The 19,229-nt window shown below is 36.9% G+C and overlaps 1 protein-coding gene across 1 annotated transcript in view; it reads right to left on the bottom strand.

Moving 5' to 3' along the window:
- Positions 1 to 347: 347 nt before the first annotated feature.
- Positions 348 to 19,229, bottom strand: part of LOC147503325 (golgin candidate 1-like) — a 50,117-nt gene continuing 31,235 nt past the window's right edge. The window contains exons 7-8 of the mRNA XM_086604788.1: positions 3,954 to 4,016; positions 348 to 533 (exon numbers count right to left, since the gene is read on the bottom strand). Coding sequence (XP_086460914.1) covers positions 348 to 533; positions 3,954 to 4,016 — 249 coding nt within the window. The remainder of the gene's footprint in view (positions 534 to 3,953; positions 4,017 to 19,229) is intronic.

A 19,229-nucleotide genomic window follows, 5' to 3' on the forward strand; every position in this document is an offset into this window, starting at 1 on the left:
CTTCACCTAGTCTATCTTTACACTCACATTTTTTAAACACTCACAGACACACTTTTCAACTTCATCTTAACTCATTCACAACTCCAGCCACCAACCCTTCATTGTCTCCTTTATCAGGCAGCAACCTCCTTCTTCAATTCAGTACCATGAAAATCAGCTTCATCCAGCAGCAAGACCTTCACCTTTTTCTCAAACCAACACCACCAATATAGCACTACGGAAACAACACCGACTATAACAATTCAAATACCCCAAACACCACTACTAAACAGCACCACCGAAACAGCCAACATCCACTGCACCGAACAACTCCTTCACTATGCATCAACATCCCAATCAACAAGCAGCTACCAATCAGCACTACCAACCATCTTCACGTCCAACTCGCAACCAACTGTCACCCCCACAATACAACCACCATCAAACAAAGTCCCACAATCTCCAATCATCAACAGCACCGACCAACCACTGTGACCGCCAACTCGCAACCAATAGCCACCATCCCAACGCCTTTCCAGTTGCAGCAGCAACACCTTCAATAAGAAGAAATCATGATTTAGAAGTAGAAATTAAGAGAAGTTAGGGGCGAGATTAAGTTTATGTGAATAGAAGAAGAAGAAGCAGGATGATGAAGCGCAGAGAAGAAGAGAAAAAGGAAGGAAGAAGAGAAGAAAGAAGAAGAAAGCAGTTTTTTTTTCCCGCTACTCAAGAAGAAAAAGGCAGTGGGTACGATTTTTTTTTTTTTTTTTAAACTATTGTTTAGAGGAAAATGAAAAAATTGTGGAGGGATTAGAAATGATTATGGAGTGTCGTGACCAAATTAATTAATTTTGCTAATTTTAATTTTACTGAAAACGCAGCGGCGCCATTGATCTGTTTGTAAAACAGCGGTCGGGTTTGTCATTTCGTTCGCATTTCAATAAAATTGCAAAAGTTTATTTATAAACAAAAACTAATTTAATCACGTGATGTTTGTGAAAGTGAATTTAGGTGAGAAAATGATGAAAATAAAAGAAAATAGACTTTGATTTTGGAGATAGAAAAATCCGTTTGAGCGAATCATATCTCCGTTAAAAGAGTTAGTCTCGAATTTTGATCCCTAATAACGACTCTTCATCTCTGAACGAGCGTTATTAGCGCGCGTGGAATCGATTCAGAACCCCATTTCTGGGTGAACTTACTCGGTTCCTAATCATTATAATTATTGAAACACCCTCCCTAACGAATATAATCCTCACTCGGGCAGAGTTTCTGCTCCGAGATCACAGAAACTAAAGTGTTATTCTAATTAACAGAAAATAAAACTGAATTAAAAACATTTTAATTAAAAACTGGAAATGAAATTCTTCATTACACTAGGAAAGCAGTAAACTACTCTACTCCTACTGATGGAATGCTAACAATTCCATCCGAAAAACTGAAACTAGACCCTTCTATTTATAGTTTTTTAGACGGTCTAGATTCAATCCATCTAATCTAAATCTAACTGTTACAAATAAAATATAATATCCCAGGGAATATTCATGGAATATTCTAGAAATATTCTCTAGAATAGTAATAGGCTTGGACTAAATAGTAACAGGCTTTGGCTTTATCTTCATATTCCAAACCATACGACCATTTTTTGGAAGCTAGATACCGTTGCGTACAGTTTTCTGCGTTGATCATTTTAGCTGGTCAAATACTTGAATCAGAGTTAAGAGACGGAAGATATCACCGTTTGAAGTTTTCTCCTGACTTTTGTAGCTGGCTTAGGGACTCAAGTTTGGATTATTCAACTTGTTTCATGGTTCTCTGAGTCCATGAGCTTTGCTGGCAGTTTGGAGCTTTAAATGAACTGATACTGAAGATTTCAAGTTCAAGCTTTATTCGGCTGTATTTCTTGCTAAAATGCAGATTTTGTGTGTATTTTAACGTTGACTGTCAAAACCTGTGAAAACATGAAAATACAATTAATTTACATTTATTAAACACATAATTGACCCAAATGTAATGTCTCTACGGGGTTTAAAACACAGTTTTGGGTACTTATCATTTTTTATGGGTCTTTCTTTTCTTTTCTTTTTGAAACAACTAACTGTTCTATTTTTGTAAAAGGTCTTCTCTTTCTTTTTTCTAATATCCATCCATTCTTAACTTGTCAGCTGGGTAAGTTTTTTATTGTGTGTTGTAACGGGTTAGAGAAAAAACTATTTTTTTTGGTTTTTAACATTTACTTGGCTAAATCGATCCAAAAAAGGCCTAAATTCTCTCATATGATATGGCAAAGTGATCAAGCAAGTGGATGTGTGGTCTTTCTATCCGGACATCTTTTGTGTCATCACTCAATAATCATTCAGATGAGGCTTTTGGCTAGATTCTCACAGGATATGGAACTTAATTGTTTTAACCTTGGCTTCGAGAACTCACTGATATATGCAAACAAATGTTAATGCATGTCATTCATGAAAAAATGCAAAAACTATTGTACGTATATTAGTCTAAGTACGAAGAACGAATCTTTACTCTATTGCTATAATGGGACTTCTAAACTTTTTATTCATCATAGAAAAAGGAAACTAGACTTTTTAATACTAAACAGAAAAATATTTTTGGTCTTTTTCGAAACTTTTTTAGAAATGAAGAAATATACTATTATATCTATTATATAGAAAATGCATAGTTTTTGCAAAATGTTACTATACAAAACCCCCCAAATAACTATGCTTTGTCCTCGAAGTATGAAGACATAAGGAAAGAGATTACCATAGAAACATGAGCAAAAACGGTGATACACCTGTATTTTGTTCTTCATGATGAAAATACGCCACCCCAAAATAAGTTTGGGGCGTAGGTTGTTTGATATAAAACAAGAAATACATGGTTTATTATACTAAGGATATTTCTTCTACTATGAATATTTTTGGGTTTTTGTATTTTTGAAAACATATATAAAATGAATGAAAGAAAAATGGAAAATTTTGGCATAATGTATCTGTTTTACCTTCTACTCATATACCAAATTCCACAAAAAAACAAAAAAATAAGCATATAATATTAAACATATAATTAAACGTATACTAACGCCATACACGTAAGAAAGAAAAAGAAAAAGAAATATATCCAACTATACGGACACTAGGGAAATGCCTAGTCAGAATCTGTGCGTGATTTGTCGTCTCGACATCGAGAAGATCCTTCTCCTTGATGACGTCGGGTCCTAGCATGTCTATCACTACGCGGGAGCACGTCTCTAATGCTCTGCAATGTTCTAGTGACACTGCTAAAAACATCGATGCTCCTGCTGGAAGGACCGTTGCTCCTCTCTGATGGTCCCCTGTTCCACTATAATGTTCCCCTAAGTTTCCTTGAGCTGGTGGAGATACAAATGCAGAATCCTCTGGCCGCTATGGAGGAACTGAATTCTATCCATGGGATGAGTGAACTGTCGAGTGGCATCTTCAGCGAAGTAATCCACTTTCTTAGTCGGGTGTGCTTGCTCAGTGACTCTGGCTTCAGGTGGAAAGCATAACTTCAAAATGCAGTGGGCATATATAGGACCTGTGATAACGTCCTTGACCTCCACTAGGGCGTCTGTGGCCTGGAACCCCTAGTGCTGCATGATCCTGGTGACCAGCACTGGTAAATGAGTGGTGGACTTCTTCGGTTTACAGAGTTGCTCCTAAATGAAGTGACGATGTAGAAGTTGTTCTTCTGCTCTTGAAGAATCCATAGAATATAGAGCATCACCTTACCAATATCATAAGGCTTGGCTGAGCCTAGCAGGTTGTAGGTTGTCCATTGAGATACTACCAACTGATTCATTCGCAGTGAACTCTGAAAAATGCAGTGAGACTTGGGGTTTTCCACCCCCTCGAGAAGTGTCTCTACCATCATCACATTGATGGTCTTGTTGTCTGGGGACTGTTCTGTCTAAACATAGGCTTCAGAGGAATCCCCAGAACTCCACTCACCACCTCCTTGGTGAGCTCCAGCGAGCGACCATCCTTGACAATTGTGATGTGGTCATCCTCCCTCTAAGCATACAATTATAAAATGAAAGAGTAAGAAAGGGAGAATAAGCCACACCTTCCAACAAAACCAATGGTTCCCACCCTCTTCTTCTAATCTCAGCCTTGAAGTGCACTTCAAATAGATCAGAATTGAAAAGGTTTTGATAATTTTGCTTCGGCACGATTTTAAAAACTCGAGCCATTTAGAATAGGGATTGATAAAATTGGGGTTTTAAATTGGAATGAGGGTTAAAAATGGAGCATGCTGTGAAAAAAATAGGTGGTGATGTGTATGGGAAAACGGGCGGTCGCAAGCTAGGAAGGGGCGATCACTAGCTGGTATGGGCGGCTATGGTTGGGGATTTTTTGAGGAAGAAGATGGGAAGTTGGGCAGTCGCGTGTGCTAAGTACTTTAATGGCACATGCCTCGCACGTGCCTCTTTAATGAAATTGAAATTTTGGCCCAAGCCTAAATGAAATTAGGAAATTTTGATCTTGTCCTCAGTGTCTTGCCAACTTTAATAGCCGATCCGCGCTTCGTTACTTGTCCAATCTTGACCCGTGAGGTACCAAAACGATTAGCATTGATAATGTAACGTAACAATATAGGGTACACTCACATCCAACGGTGTATGAAAAACAAATGATGGAAAGAACAAAATGGAACTGTAAGGAAATATGTACAGATAACAGAAGGAAATTTTAATTAATTTTTTTTGGGTTTTGAATAAATTTGACTTGAAATTTTAAAAAGGTGGGTCATTTTTAGTTAGATCCCCAAGACTTGAAAGTTTTTAAAACTTGAGTCAATCCCAACCAGGTGGCTGGCACATGAAAACTTTAAAAATTGAATTCTCACTATGAGGTTGAAGACCGGGGCAAGTTGATATTTGACAATTCGAGCACCTGCCTCCTCTCATAGCTCGTCTCTTACGTGCATATGAACTCTTATCTAAACCAGGAATTATTTTTGGTATATGTGTCCATATCTTTAGCTGCAGTTCTCTAGGAAGTGCTTGCACACGATCATTGAAACTGATCCATCTAGTCTTGCTAGGTGGAGCGTTTTTGTTCGCTACAGAAGGCATTTTTGAAAGCTTTTTTAGAAAGAGATAGATTGAGAAGGGGGAAAAATTTAAACGAAAGGGAAAGGTTTTTTAAGAAAAGACTTTTTTTTTTGAAAATTTGTACAAGTTGAGTATTTTAACGTCAAATTCTTGAGATAAAATAGAGAGGTGGAGGCAAAAGATAGAATTAAACAGAGAATAGTATCACTTTAGGTTACTCTATTTGTTTAATTCTCATTTGGAGACGCTTCATTTTTTTTAGTTGGTTTTCTCAATCAAAATATATCTCTAACCATATAGAGGTTTTGACAAGAAGATAAAGTTATACTTGAATCCAGTATTATTTTGGTTACTCCGGGGCGTATAAATTTCATTTTTATATCCTCTGGTTTTGAAAACTATGGAGAGATATTTTAAGAAACTCGTACTCAAAAGCTGTGATTCTTGATGCTACTACTTAAAAACAAACCATAACATATAATATTAAGCAACTTTCATGTTGGTTCTGTGGCGAACCCAATCTAGACTGACAGAGCTTCAGCTACATTAGTTTGGGGATTTACTGTGCGAGACATGGAATGTCTAGATCTGGGCAAATAGCTCGGTGATATAGGCGACCCTTAGTAAGCAAAGCTGATCTCAAACCGCCCCTAGATTGCATTGTTCTACGGGTTGGTCTGTGTAAAATTCATTGCCCGTTTTGTTTTTGAAAAAAAAAATCACTTAACTATTGATGTATTGAGAATCTATCATTAACAGAACAAAGAAAACAAATATTTTTGACAAAAAAAAAAGTAAAATAAAGAAAATAAAAATGGTATACTCGCTCCACAGGTTCACACTTACTCCAACGATGAGTAAAAAGTGTCTTACAAATAATATGAGAGATATATTGTAGACTAAGGCTTCGACACTTACAACCACACCCTCCAAATGCAGAGGTCCGGTTACCTTATTGATATATCCCCTTAAAGCAAAAGATGGAATGGAATGGGAAAGGAATACATCGGAAAATAGGATTCAATCCTTATAGATGGGATGATTAAGAAAGAGTTTTTAGCGCTCCAACTTTATTCACGTCATTTGTTGCTTCGAAGGCAGTGTTTGCTGGTTTAGGATTAGGAATAGCTTGACCTGGGAACAGACCTTTCTGGGTTTTATCTTAGGCTAACAAGTTCAGAGATTGTTGCATGGATGCATGGATTTAAGTTTGTTGTTGCATGACAGATAGCATTATTTCGGTGGGTTTATTTGTTTGGACATTAGTTGATGGTGTAATGAGAACTAGGTCTCTTTGGTTGTTGACAGGTGGGTTTTAGTAGTTCTGGTTAAACTGGGATGGAACCAATGCTCTGTTATGATGTTTATAGGTACCTTGTCCTTGTCCTTGTCCTTGCTTGAATGTATTTGTTGGTTTGCTGAAACCTAGAGGTGGTTGGTTTTGTGGAATGTTGGTCCATGCGAAATTTGGATGTTGTCTCCATGGTGCATTTGGTACATTAAAAGCACATACTTCTTCTGGCTGAAGTGATGATAGGTTTGTGATCAAGGGACAGGTGCCATCTATATGATTTAAGCTTAGACAAAAATTGCTTGGTTGTGAGGGCATCTATCTTTCTTGTGAGGGTTTTGATTAAGGTTTTGATTTCTAGATTTGATTTCACCTCAAAAATACCACTAGCCTTAGATGTACTAAGTTAGGCTGTTCTGGAATTGTTTATATCGCCCCAATGGGTACTCTTTTCATCTTGGTTTTCAAGAAAGGTTAAGGCTTCAGTTGCTCCTCTATCCAAAAGTTACCATTACTCATGATGTCAAAGGTTACTTTTTGTTATGGGAGAAGGCCTATGAAGAAACATTGGACAAGAGTGGATTTTTCTAGTTTATGGTGAGTACATGAATGGAGTAGGTCAAAGAATCTATCCCATGCTTTAGAAAATGTCTCACTCAGACTTTGTATGAAGAAATGTATCTTGCTTCTTATCTCTTCTATTTTCTTCGGCAGAAAATACTTCTTCATGAAGGAGAACACAACATTTTCCCATGTATCGAAAGAGTTGGCCTTCTGCGAAAGAAACCAATCGTGACTCTTACCAGCTAGAGTGAAAGGAGACACTCGTAGCTTAACCTAATCGTCGGTGACGCCTGGATGGTGGAAAGTATTACATACCTCATGTATCCGACGTAGATATTCGTACGATAACTCGTGTTCTAACCCGTGGAAGATGGGTAGAAGATTGAACACGTTCAGTGGCATGCGAAAATTGCTCATGAGCGGTGTGAATCATATACAAGATGGAGGCCCATCTTGCAATGCTGTGTAGAAGTTGGAGAGAGGCTCTTTAGCTTGCACTACTTCGTCGCCCATCTTAGTAGATGGAAGACTAGACACAAAAGATTGTCTAGGATGACGTGCTCTCCTATGTGAGTAAGTTTTATTCTTGCTAATACTAGTAGTGCCTGAACGCAGTATCATGCATTTTTAGCAAGACCCCAAAACTATCCTAACATGCGCAAACGGTGCAATGTATACTCAAGAATTCAAAATTTGTTTTTGCAAGTATGGAGTTTTGAAAACTTTGCTTTGGTCAATAATTTACTATGCCCTGTTTAGGGGAACAATTGGGTGCGAGAGTAAGATGGCTCTACTACATGTCTCAGAAGAGTAGGTAGTTACTTCACCAAGTGGTGTGCTACCAAGAATCTCACTCACGATGAATCTAGGGGAGGGGAGTAGGGAAGGTAGTTGGTCCACTGGAATCTGGTAACTAATTACACTAAATCCTCGTGGCTATATTTTTGTCCTTTTCTGGAGGAGCGTGACTACTTTGCACTCTAGTTGATTGATTTTAATTCATTTTTTTGGTCTAGGGCTTCAAGAATCAAGCAACGTCCAATTTACTTACATTGGGGAATAACTTCCCAATGGTTGTTAAGTGGTCAGGTTCAGCCTTATGCGTGAATGTAAATTGTAGTACTGAAATTAAATTTCAAACAATCACGTAAGCATGCTTGAACACAGAAGGTATCCTCTTACTTGGGCTTCGAGGAGGGTTAGAATTTACCTCTTAAGCCGTGCTTGCACACTGCTTGAGGAGAAAGCGACGTCGATTGGCGCGTGATCTGAGAATCAAGCCCAACCTTTCGAGCTTTACCCTGTTTTAAGTTACAATAAAGGTCCACTGAAGAAGCTCACAAGTTAGGTTTTTGATAATTTAGACAATTTTGCCTTCAACGGCCCAAAACTTAAAACTAAACTTATACTATACTAATCTACTATATTAACTAGTTTTAGATTGATAATCTAGATTAACTAGAGTCAAATGGACTTAAAGTGTTGATTACCAAGTTGATTCAAAGTGTGTGAGCTATGATTCACAACTTACCTCACACACTTGAACTTCCTAAAGCAATGAAAACTTTAATCCCTTGGTAAGTATTCAACTTCAACCAAGTTCAACTCATGTTCATCTACAAAAATCAATCAAAAACCAATTTTTTCTAATTTTTTTTTGTTTTTCTTTTTATCTCTACCTATTACAAACAAGTTTCACTGATTTATCCTACTCTATTACAAAATCCGGGCATGGAGTGCAACTATACATCAAACAACAACTGAACAGGCAAAAAAATTAGATGTTGGTATGCTAACGCAGGCCCACAGTCACCCGCTGACACTCACTCTTTTTTGTGTATTTATGAGATGATATATGGATAATGTAGATAAATGATGGTCGTTGAACAAATAGAAGCATATCAAAACCTAATTATCCCTCAATAAGTAAAGGATGAGTAGGGTATCGTTCCACTTTTAAGTGTATGTTTATATGAAGGACAAGATTGGAGAGGGGGTTTGAGAGATTAAAAACTATGATTATAGATATTATAGATTCTAATGCTAAACTAAACTAAACTAAACTAACTAAACTATTGAGAATTTATAAGAGAGGGAATTCAAGATATTAAAATCCACTGATACTTTTGATCTGTGACCTTATGCTTCATGGTTGTTCTCACAAATAGACTACAATTAGGCAATCGAGCGAGTGTCGATGCCCTCTTAGACAAAACATCGTGAACGAATAATTCTACTTAAGGTTGTTCCTCTGTTTATGCTATTAATATCTTCTTTCCTTTTATGTGAGTTTGGGCAGCTATTCAATGAATCACCATATAAGGCAAACACAAGGAATACTTCTCTTACTCTAAAACAATACACAACTAGAAGAAAAGTAGAGAATAATAGTATAATATTCAATTACAATAAATAAAATCCTATTCTAACATTATATTCAATTGCAATAAATAAAAGCATGTCACTAACAAATATTCAATTGCAATAAATAAAACCCTAAACTAGCATGATATTCGATTGCAATAAATAAAAACCTTAATCTATACTTCCATCCCATGGTCTGGGCAATGGAACTAATAACTAAAAACACAAAGAACTAACCTGATTGAAGAACACTATGAACTAGAAAAACCATCAAACCTTAAGCATCGGCTTCATATCCTCCCTTGAAGGAGAAGATTAGCCTTCCATAAAGAAGGAAGAACACGAAGAATGAGAAGAAAAAGAGTCGAAAAATATAGGACTAGAAAGACTAATTTATTAAGACTCGACTAGTTAAAACCGAATCTTTTATTATTAATCTCTCTTTGCCTCAAGTTCTAGAGACAAGAGTATAAGTGAATTGGCAAATTACATGAGGCACTTAGGTCCTCTATTTATAGGGGTTATAATGAGTTATAGAAGCATTTCAAACCGCCATTTGTTTTCTAATACAAATCAACTTCTTTCAGAGTCCAACTTCGTCTCCAAAACTGAGAAGGAATTGGCTACAGTGTCGTTTCATGCATCTGGACGCACGATCCATGCATCTCAGACGCAAGAGTCACGTCTAGACGCACGATAGTCGCGTTTCAGACGTGAGACTCTATTTTTCCTCTTTTGCTCCATCCTTCTTTCCTCTTTTGCGAGCTTTGGTCCAAGCAACGAATCATTTTGCCTTGGGCTTCCAAATAGGCTTTAAAATAGGTCCAAGTTGCATCTTTAATAGTTTCAATTCTTTGGCCTTCTCCATGATTGTCCACGGACTTCCCATGTGATCCTTAATGCTCCGAATTGCTCCGTTTTACCCCTTTTTCTCTAATATTCTACAAAACTCTCTTTTTCACCTGTAGAATCATAAAACATAACATACAAACACTATTAGTCAACTAAGATGACTAAACAAGAGGCATAATCGAGGGTTACATTGCACTTTTTGAGCACTTATCACCCGCACGGTTTCGTTAAACTTCTGTTGGCTTTTGTCCACTGCTTCAGCTTATCTCCAGCTTGTTGATCCTGAACCCTGATTTGCAAGAAAGTAACTCAGTACTGAAAAACAACAAAATAAAATAATGAATTTAAAAAAAAAACAAAATAGAAACGAAAATATAAGAATGGTGCTTCCTCCTTAAATTCTTAACCAAGCACTCTTGCTCCTTCAATCCATGACGGCGATGCCATTTAAACTGTAAAATATGGTGTAGTCTTCAAAACATTAGAAGTGAGGTTCATCCTAAATTGTTCGGAGTTTGAATGTGGGATTTGAAGAAGAAGGAAGGTAGACTCTTAGTGTAGTTTTAAGCTAATGAAGAACTTAAAAGCATAAGTTGTTTAAGATGCAAATGACATGAAAATATTGAAATAAAGCATTGAAATGAAGATTGAAACAATGAACAACAAGATATGATTGATTGATTGATTGAAATAAGCAAAAACAACAAGATTAAAAAGAAGGAAATAAATAACAGTAAAGTAAAATACTTGAATTGAAAAATAAGACTAAATCCTACAAACCAAATGATTTAGACCCTAAAACAATGGATGCCTTCACTCTCCCAAACTTTTAGATTATATACCCCTACTTTTGCCTTTTACTAATTTGCCATCCTCCACTACTTTTTAGACACCTCACACTTTAGTTTTGCTTTTGCTTTTTCTTTTGCTTTTTGATTTCTTCTTGACTAAGGTAGGTTTTTGAGAATGCCATATTTTTCCATCTCTGGCCATCTGACTTGAGGGCTTTGACTTTTGACTTTTGACTTTGACTTTAACTTTGACTGTTGACTTTTTCAGCACTTTTTCATAGCAGCTTCTGGTCTTCATAATAAGCGTGATTAAGGCTCCTTTAGGTGCTAAGACACAACTTTTTTGATAAGTGGCCTGAAATTCTCCGTAACCTGAAAAAAGCAATAAAAGTTATGAGTTATCTTTTCATTAAACGTAAGACGGGCTGTAATACAGTGATATAAGGATAATAAAACACACATTTGAGAGCTAATTATGTCACCAGGATCATGTAGAATAATTATCCCTAGTATAATAAACCATATATACTAGGGATAATGCAGTGATATGAAAAGATGCTATTAGCTGTAATGCAGTGATATAAAACGCATTACAGTGGAGGTCAAGGATGCTACCACAGGTCCTATCTATGCCCACTGCGTCTAGAAATTATGGCTTCCACCTACTGCCAGAGCCACCGAGCAAGCACACCCGACTGAGAAGGTGGATTACTTCGCTGAAGATGCCACTCGATAGTTCACTCAGCCCATGGACAAATTTCACTTCCTCCATGGAGGCTAGAGGATTCTACATGCGTATTTCCACCCGCTCAAGGAAACTCAGGGGAACATCATAGCGGAATAACAGACTATCAGAGAGGAGCAGTAGTCCTTCTAGCAAGAGCAGCGACATTTTCAGCACAGTGTCACTAGAACACAGTAAAGCATTAGAGACGCGCTCCCACATAATGGTCGACATGCTAGGACCCGACATCATCAAGGAGAAGGATCTTCTAGGCGTCGTAATGAGTCACGCACGGATTCTGACTAAGCAACTCCCTAGTGTCCGTATACATAGTTTATAGTTTATGTTTTATGTTTTATTGTTGTTTTATTTTTCTTTTTTTATGACGTTTAGTATATGTTTAATATTATGCTTGTTTTATTTGTGGAATTTGGTATATGAGTAGAAGGTAAAACAGATACATCATGCTAAAATTTCCATCATGCATTTCATATGTGTTTTAAAAAATACAAAAACCCAAAAAGATTCATAGTACAATAATTATCCCTAGTATAATAAACCATATATTTCTCGTTCTATATCAAACAACCCACGCCCCAAATTTATTTAGGGGTGGCGTATTTTCAACATGAAGAACATAATATAGGTGTTTTGTCGTTTTTGCTCATGTTTCTATGTTAATCTCCTTGCTTATCTCTTCATACTTTGAGGACAAAACATAGTTCTATTTAGGGGTGGTATAGTAACATTTTGCAAAAACTAGGCATTTTCTGTATAGTAGCTAGATATAATTGTATATTTCTTCCTTTCTGAAAAAAAAAATTTCAAAAAAGACCAAAAATATTTTTCTGTTTAGTATTAAAAAGTCTTGTTTCCTTTTTCTAGGATGAATAAAAAGTTTAGAAGTCTCATTATAGCAATAGAGTAAGGATTCGTTCTTCGTACTTAGACTAATATACATACAATAGTTTCTGCATCTTTTCATAAATGACATGCATCAACATTTGTTTGTATATAGTAGTGAGTTTCTGATCAGCTCCCAAATGTGTATTTTATTATCCGTATATTGCTGCATTACAGTCCCTCTTACGCTTAACGAAAAGACAACTCATAGCTTTTATTGCCTTTTTCAGGTTAAGGAGTATTTCAGATCACTTATCATAAAAGCTACGTCTTAGCACCAAAATGAGCCTTAATCATGCTTATTATGAGGACCAATAGCTGCTATAGAAAAGTGTTAAAAAAGTCAAAGTCAACCTGATTAACATATAATTTTATCTTCTTGACAAAACCTCTATATGGATAGAGATATATTTTGAATGAGAAATCCAACTAAAAAGAAGACGAGGCGTCTCCAAAAGAGTATTAAACAAATAGAGTAACCTAAAGTGATACTATTCTCTGTTTAATTCTATCATTTGCCTCCACCTCTCTATTTTGTCTCGAGAATCTGACGTTAAAAGACTCAGAAATTTTCAAATTTTCAAAAGTTTCCTTTCTTAAAAATCTTTTCCCTCTCGTTTAAATCTTTTCCCCTTCTCAATATCTCTCGTTTCTGAAAAACTTTTCAAAAATGTCTTCTATAGCAAACAGAAACCCTCCACCTAGCAAGACTAGATGGATGAGTTTCAATGATCGTGTGCAAGCGCTTCCTAGAGAACTGCAACTTAAGATATTGACACATATACCGAAAATCATTTCTGGTTTAGGTAAGAGTTCATACGCACGTAAGAGTCGAGCTATGAGAGAAGGCTGGTGCTTGAATTATCAAACACCAACTTGCCCCGGTCTTCAACCTCATAATAATTCTGTTTATAAAGTCTACATGTGTTATCCCCCAGTGCATTACGCTCGGTCTAAGAGAGTAATCCAGCCATCTGGTTGGGATTGACTCAAGTTTTCAAAAATTTCCAAGTCTTGGGGATCTGACTTAAAACGACCCACCTTTTAAAAATTTTGTCAATCTTATTCAAAACCCAAAAAAATTAATTAAAATTTTCTTTCTGTTATCTGTACATATTTTCCTACAGTTCCTGTACAGTTCTTTACATCATCTATTTTTCATCCACCGTTAGATGTGAGTGTATTCTATATCGTTACGTTGCATTTTCAATGCTGATTGTTTTGGTACCTCATGGGGTCAAGATCGGACGAGTAACAAAGTATGGATTGACTCTTGAAGTTGGCAAGGCACTGAGGACAAGATCGGAATTTCCAGATTTCATTTGAGCTTGGCCCAAAGATTCAATTTCTTTAAAGAGGCACGTGCGAGGCATGTTCCATCAAACCATTAAGCCCACGCGACCCTACCTCAACACACATCCATCCAATTTTTTTTACTACCTACCCTATTTTTAACCCCCATTCCAACAAGAAACCCCAATTCTATCAATTCCTACTCCAAATGGATCAAGTTCTTAAAATCGTGCCGGAACAAAATTTTCAAGACCTCTTCTATTCCGATCTATTTGAAGTACACTTCAGGGCTGAGATTAGAAGAAGTGGATGGGAACCCTTGGTTTTGTTGGAAGGTGCGGCTTATTCTCCCTCTCTTATTCTTTCATTTTATAATTGGATACTTAGAGGGGAGGATGACCACATCACGGTTGTCAAGGATGGCCGCTCGCTGGAGCTCACCAAGGAGGTGGTGAGTGGTGTTCTAGGGATTCCTCTGAAAGCTTATGTTCAGACGAAACAGTCCCCAGACTGTAAGACCATCGACGTGATGATGATAGAGATGCTTCTTAAGGGGGTTAAAAACACCAAGTCTCACTGCGCTTTTCAGAGTTCGCTACGAAGGAACCAGCTAGCAGTCTCTCAGTGGACAGCCTACAACCTACTAGGCTCGGCCAAGCCTTCGGATATAGGTAAGGCAATGCTTCATCTTCTATGGATTCTTCAAGAGCAGAAGAATAGCTTCTGTATCGTCTCTTTTATCTTCGAGCAACTCTGTAAACTGAAGAAGTCAACCGCCCCTCTGCCAATGCTAGTCACCAAGATCATGCAGCACTATGGGTTCCAAGCCACAGACGCCCTAGTGGAGGTCAAGGATGCTACCGCATGTCCTATCTATGCCCACTGCGTCCAGAAGTCATGCCTTCCACCTACCGCCAGAGCCGCTGAGCAAGCACGCCTGGCCTAGAAGGTAGATTACTTTGCTGAAGATGCCACTTGACAGTTCACTCAGCCCTTGGATGGAATTCACTTCCTCTATGGAGGCCAGAGGATTCTGCACTCATATCTACACCAGCTCAGGGAAACTCAGGGTAACATTATAGCGGAACGGCGAACTATCAAAACGGAATAGCAGACCCTCAGAGAGGAGAAGTGGTCCTTCCAGCAGGAGTAGCAACTTTTTTAGCATAGTGTCACTAGAACACTGCATAGCATCAAAGATGCGCTCCCGCGTAGTGATAGACATGCCAAGTCTCGACGTCAGCAAGGAGAAGGATCTTCTAGACGTCGAGACGAGTCACGCACGGATTTTGACTAGGATTACTAGTGTTCGTATAGTTGGATCTATTTTTTTTTTATTTTTTTTTCTTACGTGTATGATGTAGTATAAATTTAACTTTATGCTTAATATTATCTGCTTGTCTTATTTTGTTTTTTTTCTTGTGGAATTTGGTTTATGAGTAGAAGGTAAAACATATACATCATGGCAAAATTTTCCATCTTTCTTTCATGCATTTCATATATATTTTCAAAAATACAAAAACCCAAAAAGATTTTATAGTAGAATAAATATCCCTAGTATAATAAACCATATATTTCTTGTTCTATATAAAACAACCCACGCCCCAAACTTTGGGGCGTGGTGATAAACGTAAAATGACTATTCTACCTACGATATGAACTATTGATTCAAAACGTAAGTAAACTAGAACTTTAACTTTTTACGTGTCTAAGTTATCAAATATTTCTACTCTCAATCCTATGAGATATAGTGGAGTAGATAAGTTCGTTCCACTCCTAGTGCTCTAGCATGGATGTTTTCTAATCTAACTAGTCGTTTTTAAGTCTATGAGAGTTTTACGAAGGGAATTATACTACGATGCAACTACCCACAAGATGCAACTACCCACAAGATGCAACTAATCGATTATCTAAATAATTATGGGAATGCTACGTTGATTCTATGATAAGGAGTTAGAGGGGGATTGATTCCACCTTAACTCAACTTAATCCACTAACGAATTTAATCGTCAGAATCCGAATCAATCGCTTCACAGAACAACAATTGGTTATTCCTAATCCCTAATTATACATGGCATTTCTACCAATTCATAACTAGCATGTGAACAATTAAACCCATTCTCATGGTGAACTAATCATTTCTAGAGTGGAATAGAAAATACGACGACTCTACGATAATCGGAATCAAGCTTTCATCAAGGCTTCACAACCCCCTCTAATGGAGGTTTAGCCTTGAATCATTCCGCAATCATTTCCATTTAGATTAAAACTAAACATAATATAAAGCATTAAAATTTACTTAATTTAACAATAATGAAATCTAATTTAATGACTAAATTGAAATAAGGACATGAATTGAAATTAGATCTAGAATTGGAATTGACAAAATCGAAATTGATAAAGAATACTACTTTATTGATCTAATCAAATTGAAGAACAAGATCCAAAGGTTTAATCTAATAAAGGATTTGAAACTAATTAAATAAAACAATTAAATCTAGATCTAGAAGCTATTTTAATGGCTACTTTCTATTCTAAGCTATCTACCCTAATTCTCCACTCATTAATCTACCATTAACAAAGAATTAAGCTTTTGTTTTTATACATTCAGATCCAAAAATCGTGCATGGGCTTGGAGCCATGTTTTGGGCCAGAGAATCAGGCCCAAAAACCAATTCTTTCAGTCCAAAAAGGCCTCTTCAGCTGCAGTTGGCTTCCACAGACTTTTCGTCCACTTCTGCTCCTCTGATTGGGTCAAGGCTTGGACCATTGCAAAGCTCTTTCCGAGCCGGTCGTTTTGACATAAGGTAGGCCTCATTCCGAGGTCTGAGTCCAAAGATATGGCATTCGAAGTTCTCACTGACTTTTGCTCCTTTATCTCGCTAAAATGGCACATTTCTCGCACATAATGGACTTTGAAGCCCGAAATGCATAAAAACACTTAATCAAGATTAACTCTTACTTATTATTCACATAATTGGTCTAACAAGATGATTATTAAGGGGTTAAAACTACAGTTTTGGGCTCTTATCAAACCACCCCAAAAACAAAGATTTTGCTTGTCCTCAAGCAAAGATGAGAAATTAGAATAAGTGACCAAAAATGGAGTTCTACCTAATCTCGTTTACTGAGTCGCGATTGCATTGACCATATGCAACAAGGCCTTAAACCACTAGGAATTCCCTAGTGGACGAAGTTATAGCCTCGTGAGAGTTTTCCAAAGAAGGTACTCACAAACTTCATCTATACTACAACGACTAAGAAAATAAAACTATTGTTTCCTTATTCATGCTCAACTATCTATACATCTCTAGCAATTACATAAGAATAACCAAATAAAACCCTAAGTTAATATATGCATAATAATCAATCATCTACAATAAACATATATACAATGAGTAGTACTATCAAATGTTTAGCAGGTTTTGTTTATGAGAACTTCGGAATAAGCGTCCTTAAGTAGGTTCTCACAATAATAGTCAAGAAACAACACTCTGATTTTTCCACTCAAGTTTCACTACTCCAATTAATACGACAAGCACACTTTACCTTACAATCTCAATGACAACAAGGAAGCCGGGTCGATCAAACACATCTGCCACTTTACTATCACACTAACCTATTCCTAATTGAGCTAGAGGTCTTTATTAGGTGTTACGGGATTAGGAGGTGGTTTAAGAAGGAAGGAAATGGATATTCAAAAAGGACAAGTCCGAGATAATAGAGTCTTCAGATTATGTAACTTAGAGAAAACCTTGTTATTTTCTTTGCTTCTATATACTTTGTTTCCATCCTTAGCCATATTTTTCTTTTTTTTTCTTTGGCTTTTGACTCCCTTTTATTCTATTTTTTTTTTTTTTTTTTGGAGTTTTTATTTTATTTCTATTTTTTCTTTTCTTTGGATGGAAACTTCTTTTCTTTATTTTCCTCAAGCCACTAACAATTTTTTTGTTTACACGTGTTTTTCTCTTCTTCTTTCTTCACTCATTCTATTCTCGGACTTATTCTAAATTGGGTAGGTTGATTTATTCTCTTTTTTTTTTTTTTTTGTTTTTGTTTTGCGGGGTAAAGGAATTGTGGTTTATGGAAGGGCTAATGAAAGGCTCAGAGTGGCGACTAGCGGAAAATAATTCATAGGTTTGAATTTCTCGCTATATCGATCCAAAGAGAGCCTAAATTCTCACTTAGGATATGGTTTAGTGATCAAGCAAGTGGACGTGTGATTTCTCTCCGGATTTTACTTCTCCCTTGTGTCATTTCTCAAATGTTTCGCTTCATATAAGGCTTTAGGCTATATTCTCACAGGATTTGTAGAATAAGTACTTTAGCCTAGATTTCGAAACTTATCGCTAACAATCATAGATACTCATGTAATATATTTATAGATAGATGCAAAGATTATTACCTACGATTAACCTAAGTTTCTAACAATTATTCCGATGCAACATGCTATGTGAGACTTCTAGATTGTTAAAAGCATGGAGAAAGAAACAATACCAATATTCCTAAGTGTATAGCATGACTTATTTATTTATATTTTTAAATTTTGAAATTTTAACTAGAAAACAAATGCATATTATGTCTATCTATATCGTAATGATGTCTTAATTACACGTGTTTCTATGCCCCCAAACAAAAAGCATGCTTTGTCCTCAAAGCATTTAAATAAAGAGGGTAGGAAAAATACCATTGAAACGCGTGAATTTCGTGACATCCGCAAAACAAAGTTAGAACGCACTAATATAGGAAATAAAACCCACACAACTCTATAAGAGTTCTACCCATTATGGGGTTAACATAATTAAATTGCTTGGGACATAAGCGGACACTAACGTAACTAACACTTACCTCCACCGGTTGTTGTTATTCGTCATCTTCGCCATCCTCTACTTCTATAAAGAAGTGAGGTTCCTTCGCGATCTGCCATGCTATGATAATTTGCCGGGCTTCACGCCATTTATCATCTATGGTTGCTAACCTATTAAGTGCCACTTGGTCCGATGGGGTGTAGGGTGCAACCTCGTGAGGTTATATCCGCCACCCATGCCAAGTCATTGCACGGAAAGATCGAATAATACTATTGGTGGGTCGCACCGTGTCTACCTTAATCCAATCCGTGAAACGTGTACAAAAAAGAAAAAGAAACATAGCATAATACGCGAAATTAGAACAGGCATAAGAAGGTACTTATGCCTATGCCTCATGGTATGGGCTCGTGTTAAACTAGACATCAAAGTCCTAGGAAGGTCATAGAACCGGCGCCCATTGGCTAAAGCAAGGAAAACGCCGCAAGTGGCGCCATTCACGTAAGAAAAACGCTTATTCCCTAAAATGTTTAGCATAATCCAAAACATAACAGTTCCTATGTTCATGGACGGGCTACCAAGG

Source organism: Coptis chinensis, chromosome 4, assembly GCF_015680905.1.
Source record: "Coptis chinensis isolate HL-2020 chromosome 4, ASM1568090v1, whole genome shotgun sequence".
Lineage (NCBI taxonomy): Eukaryota > Viridiplantae > Streptophyta > Magnoliopsida > Ranunculales > Ranunculaceae > Coptis > Coptis chinensis.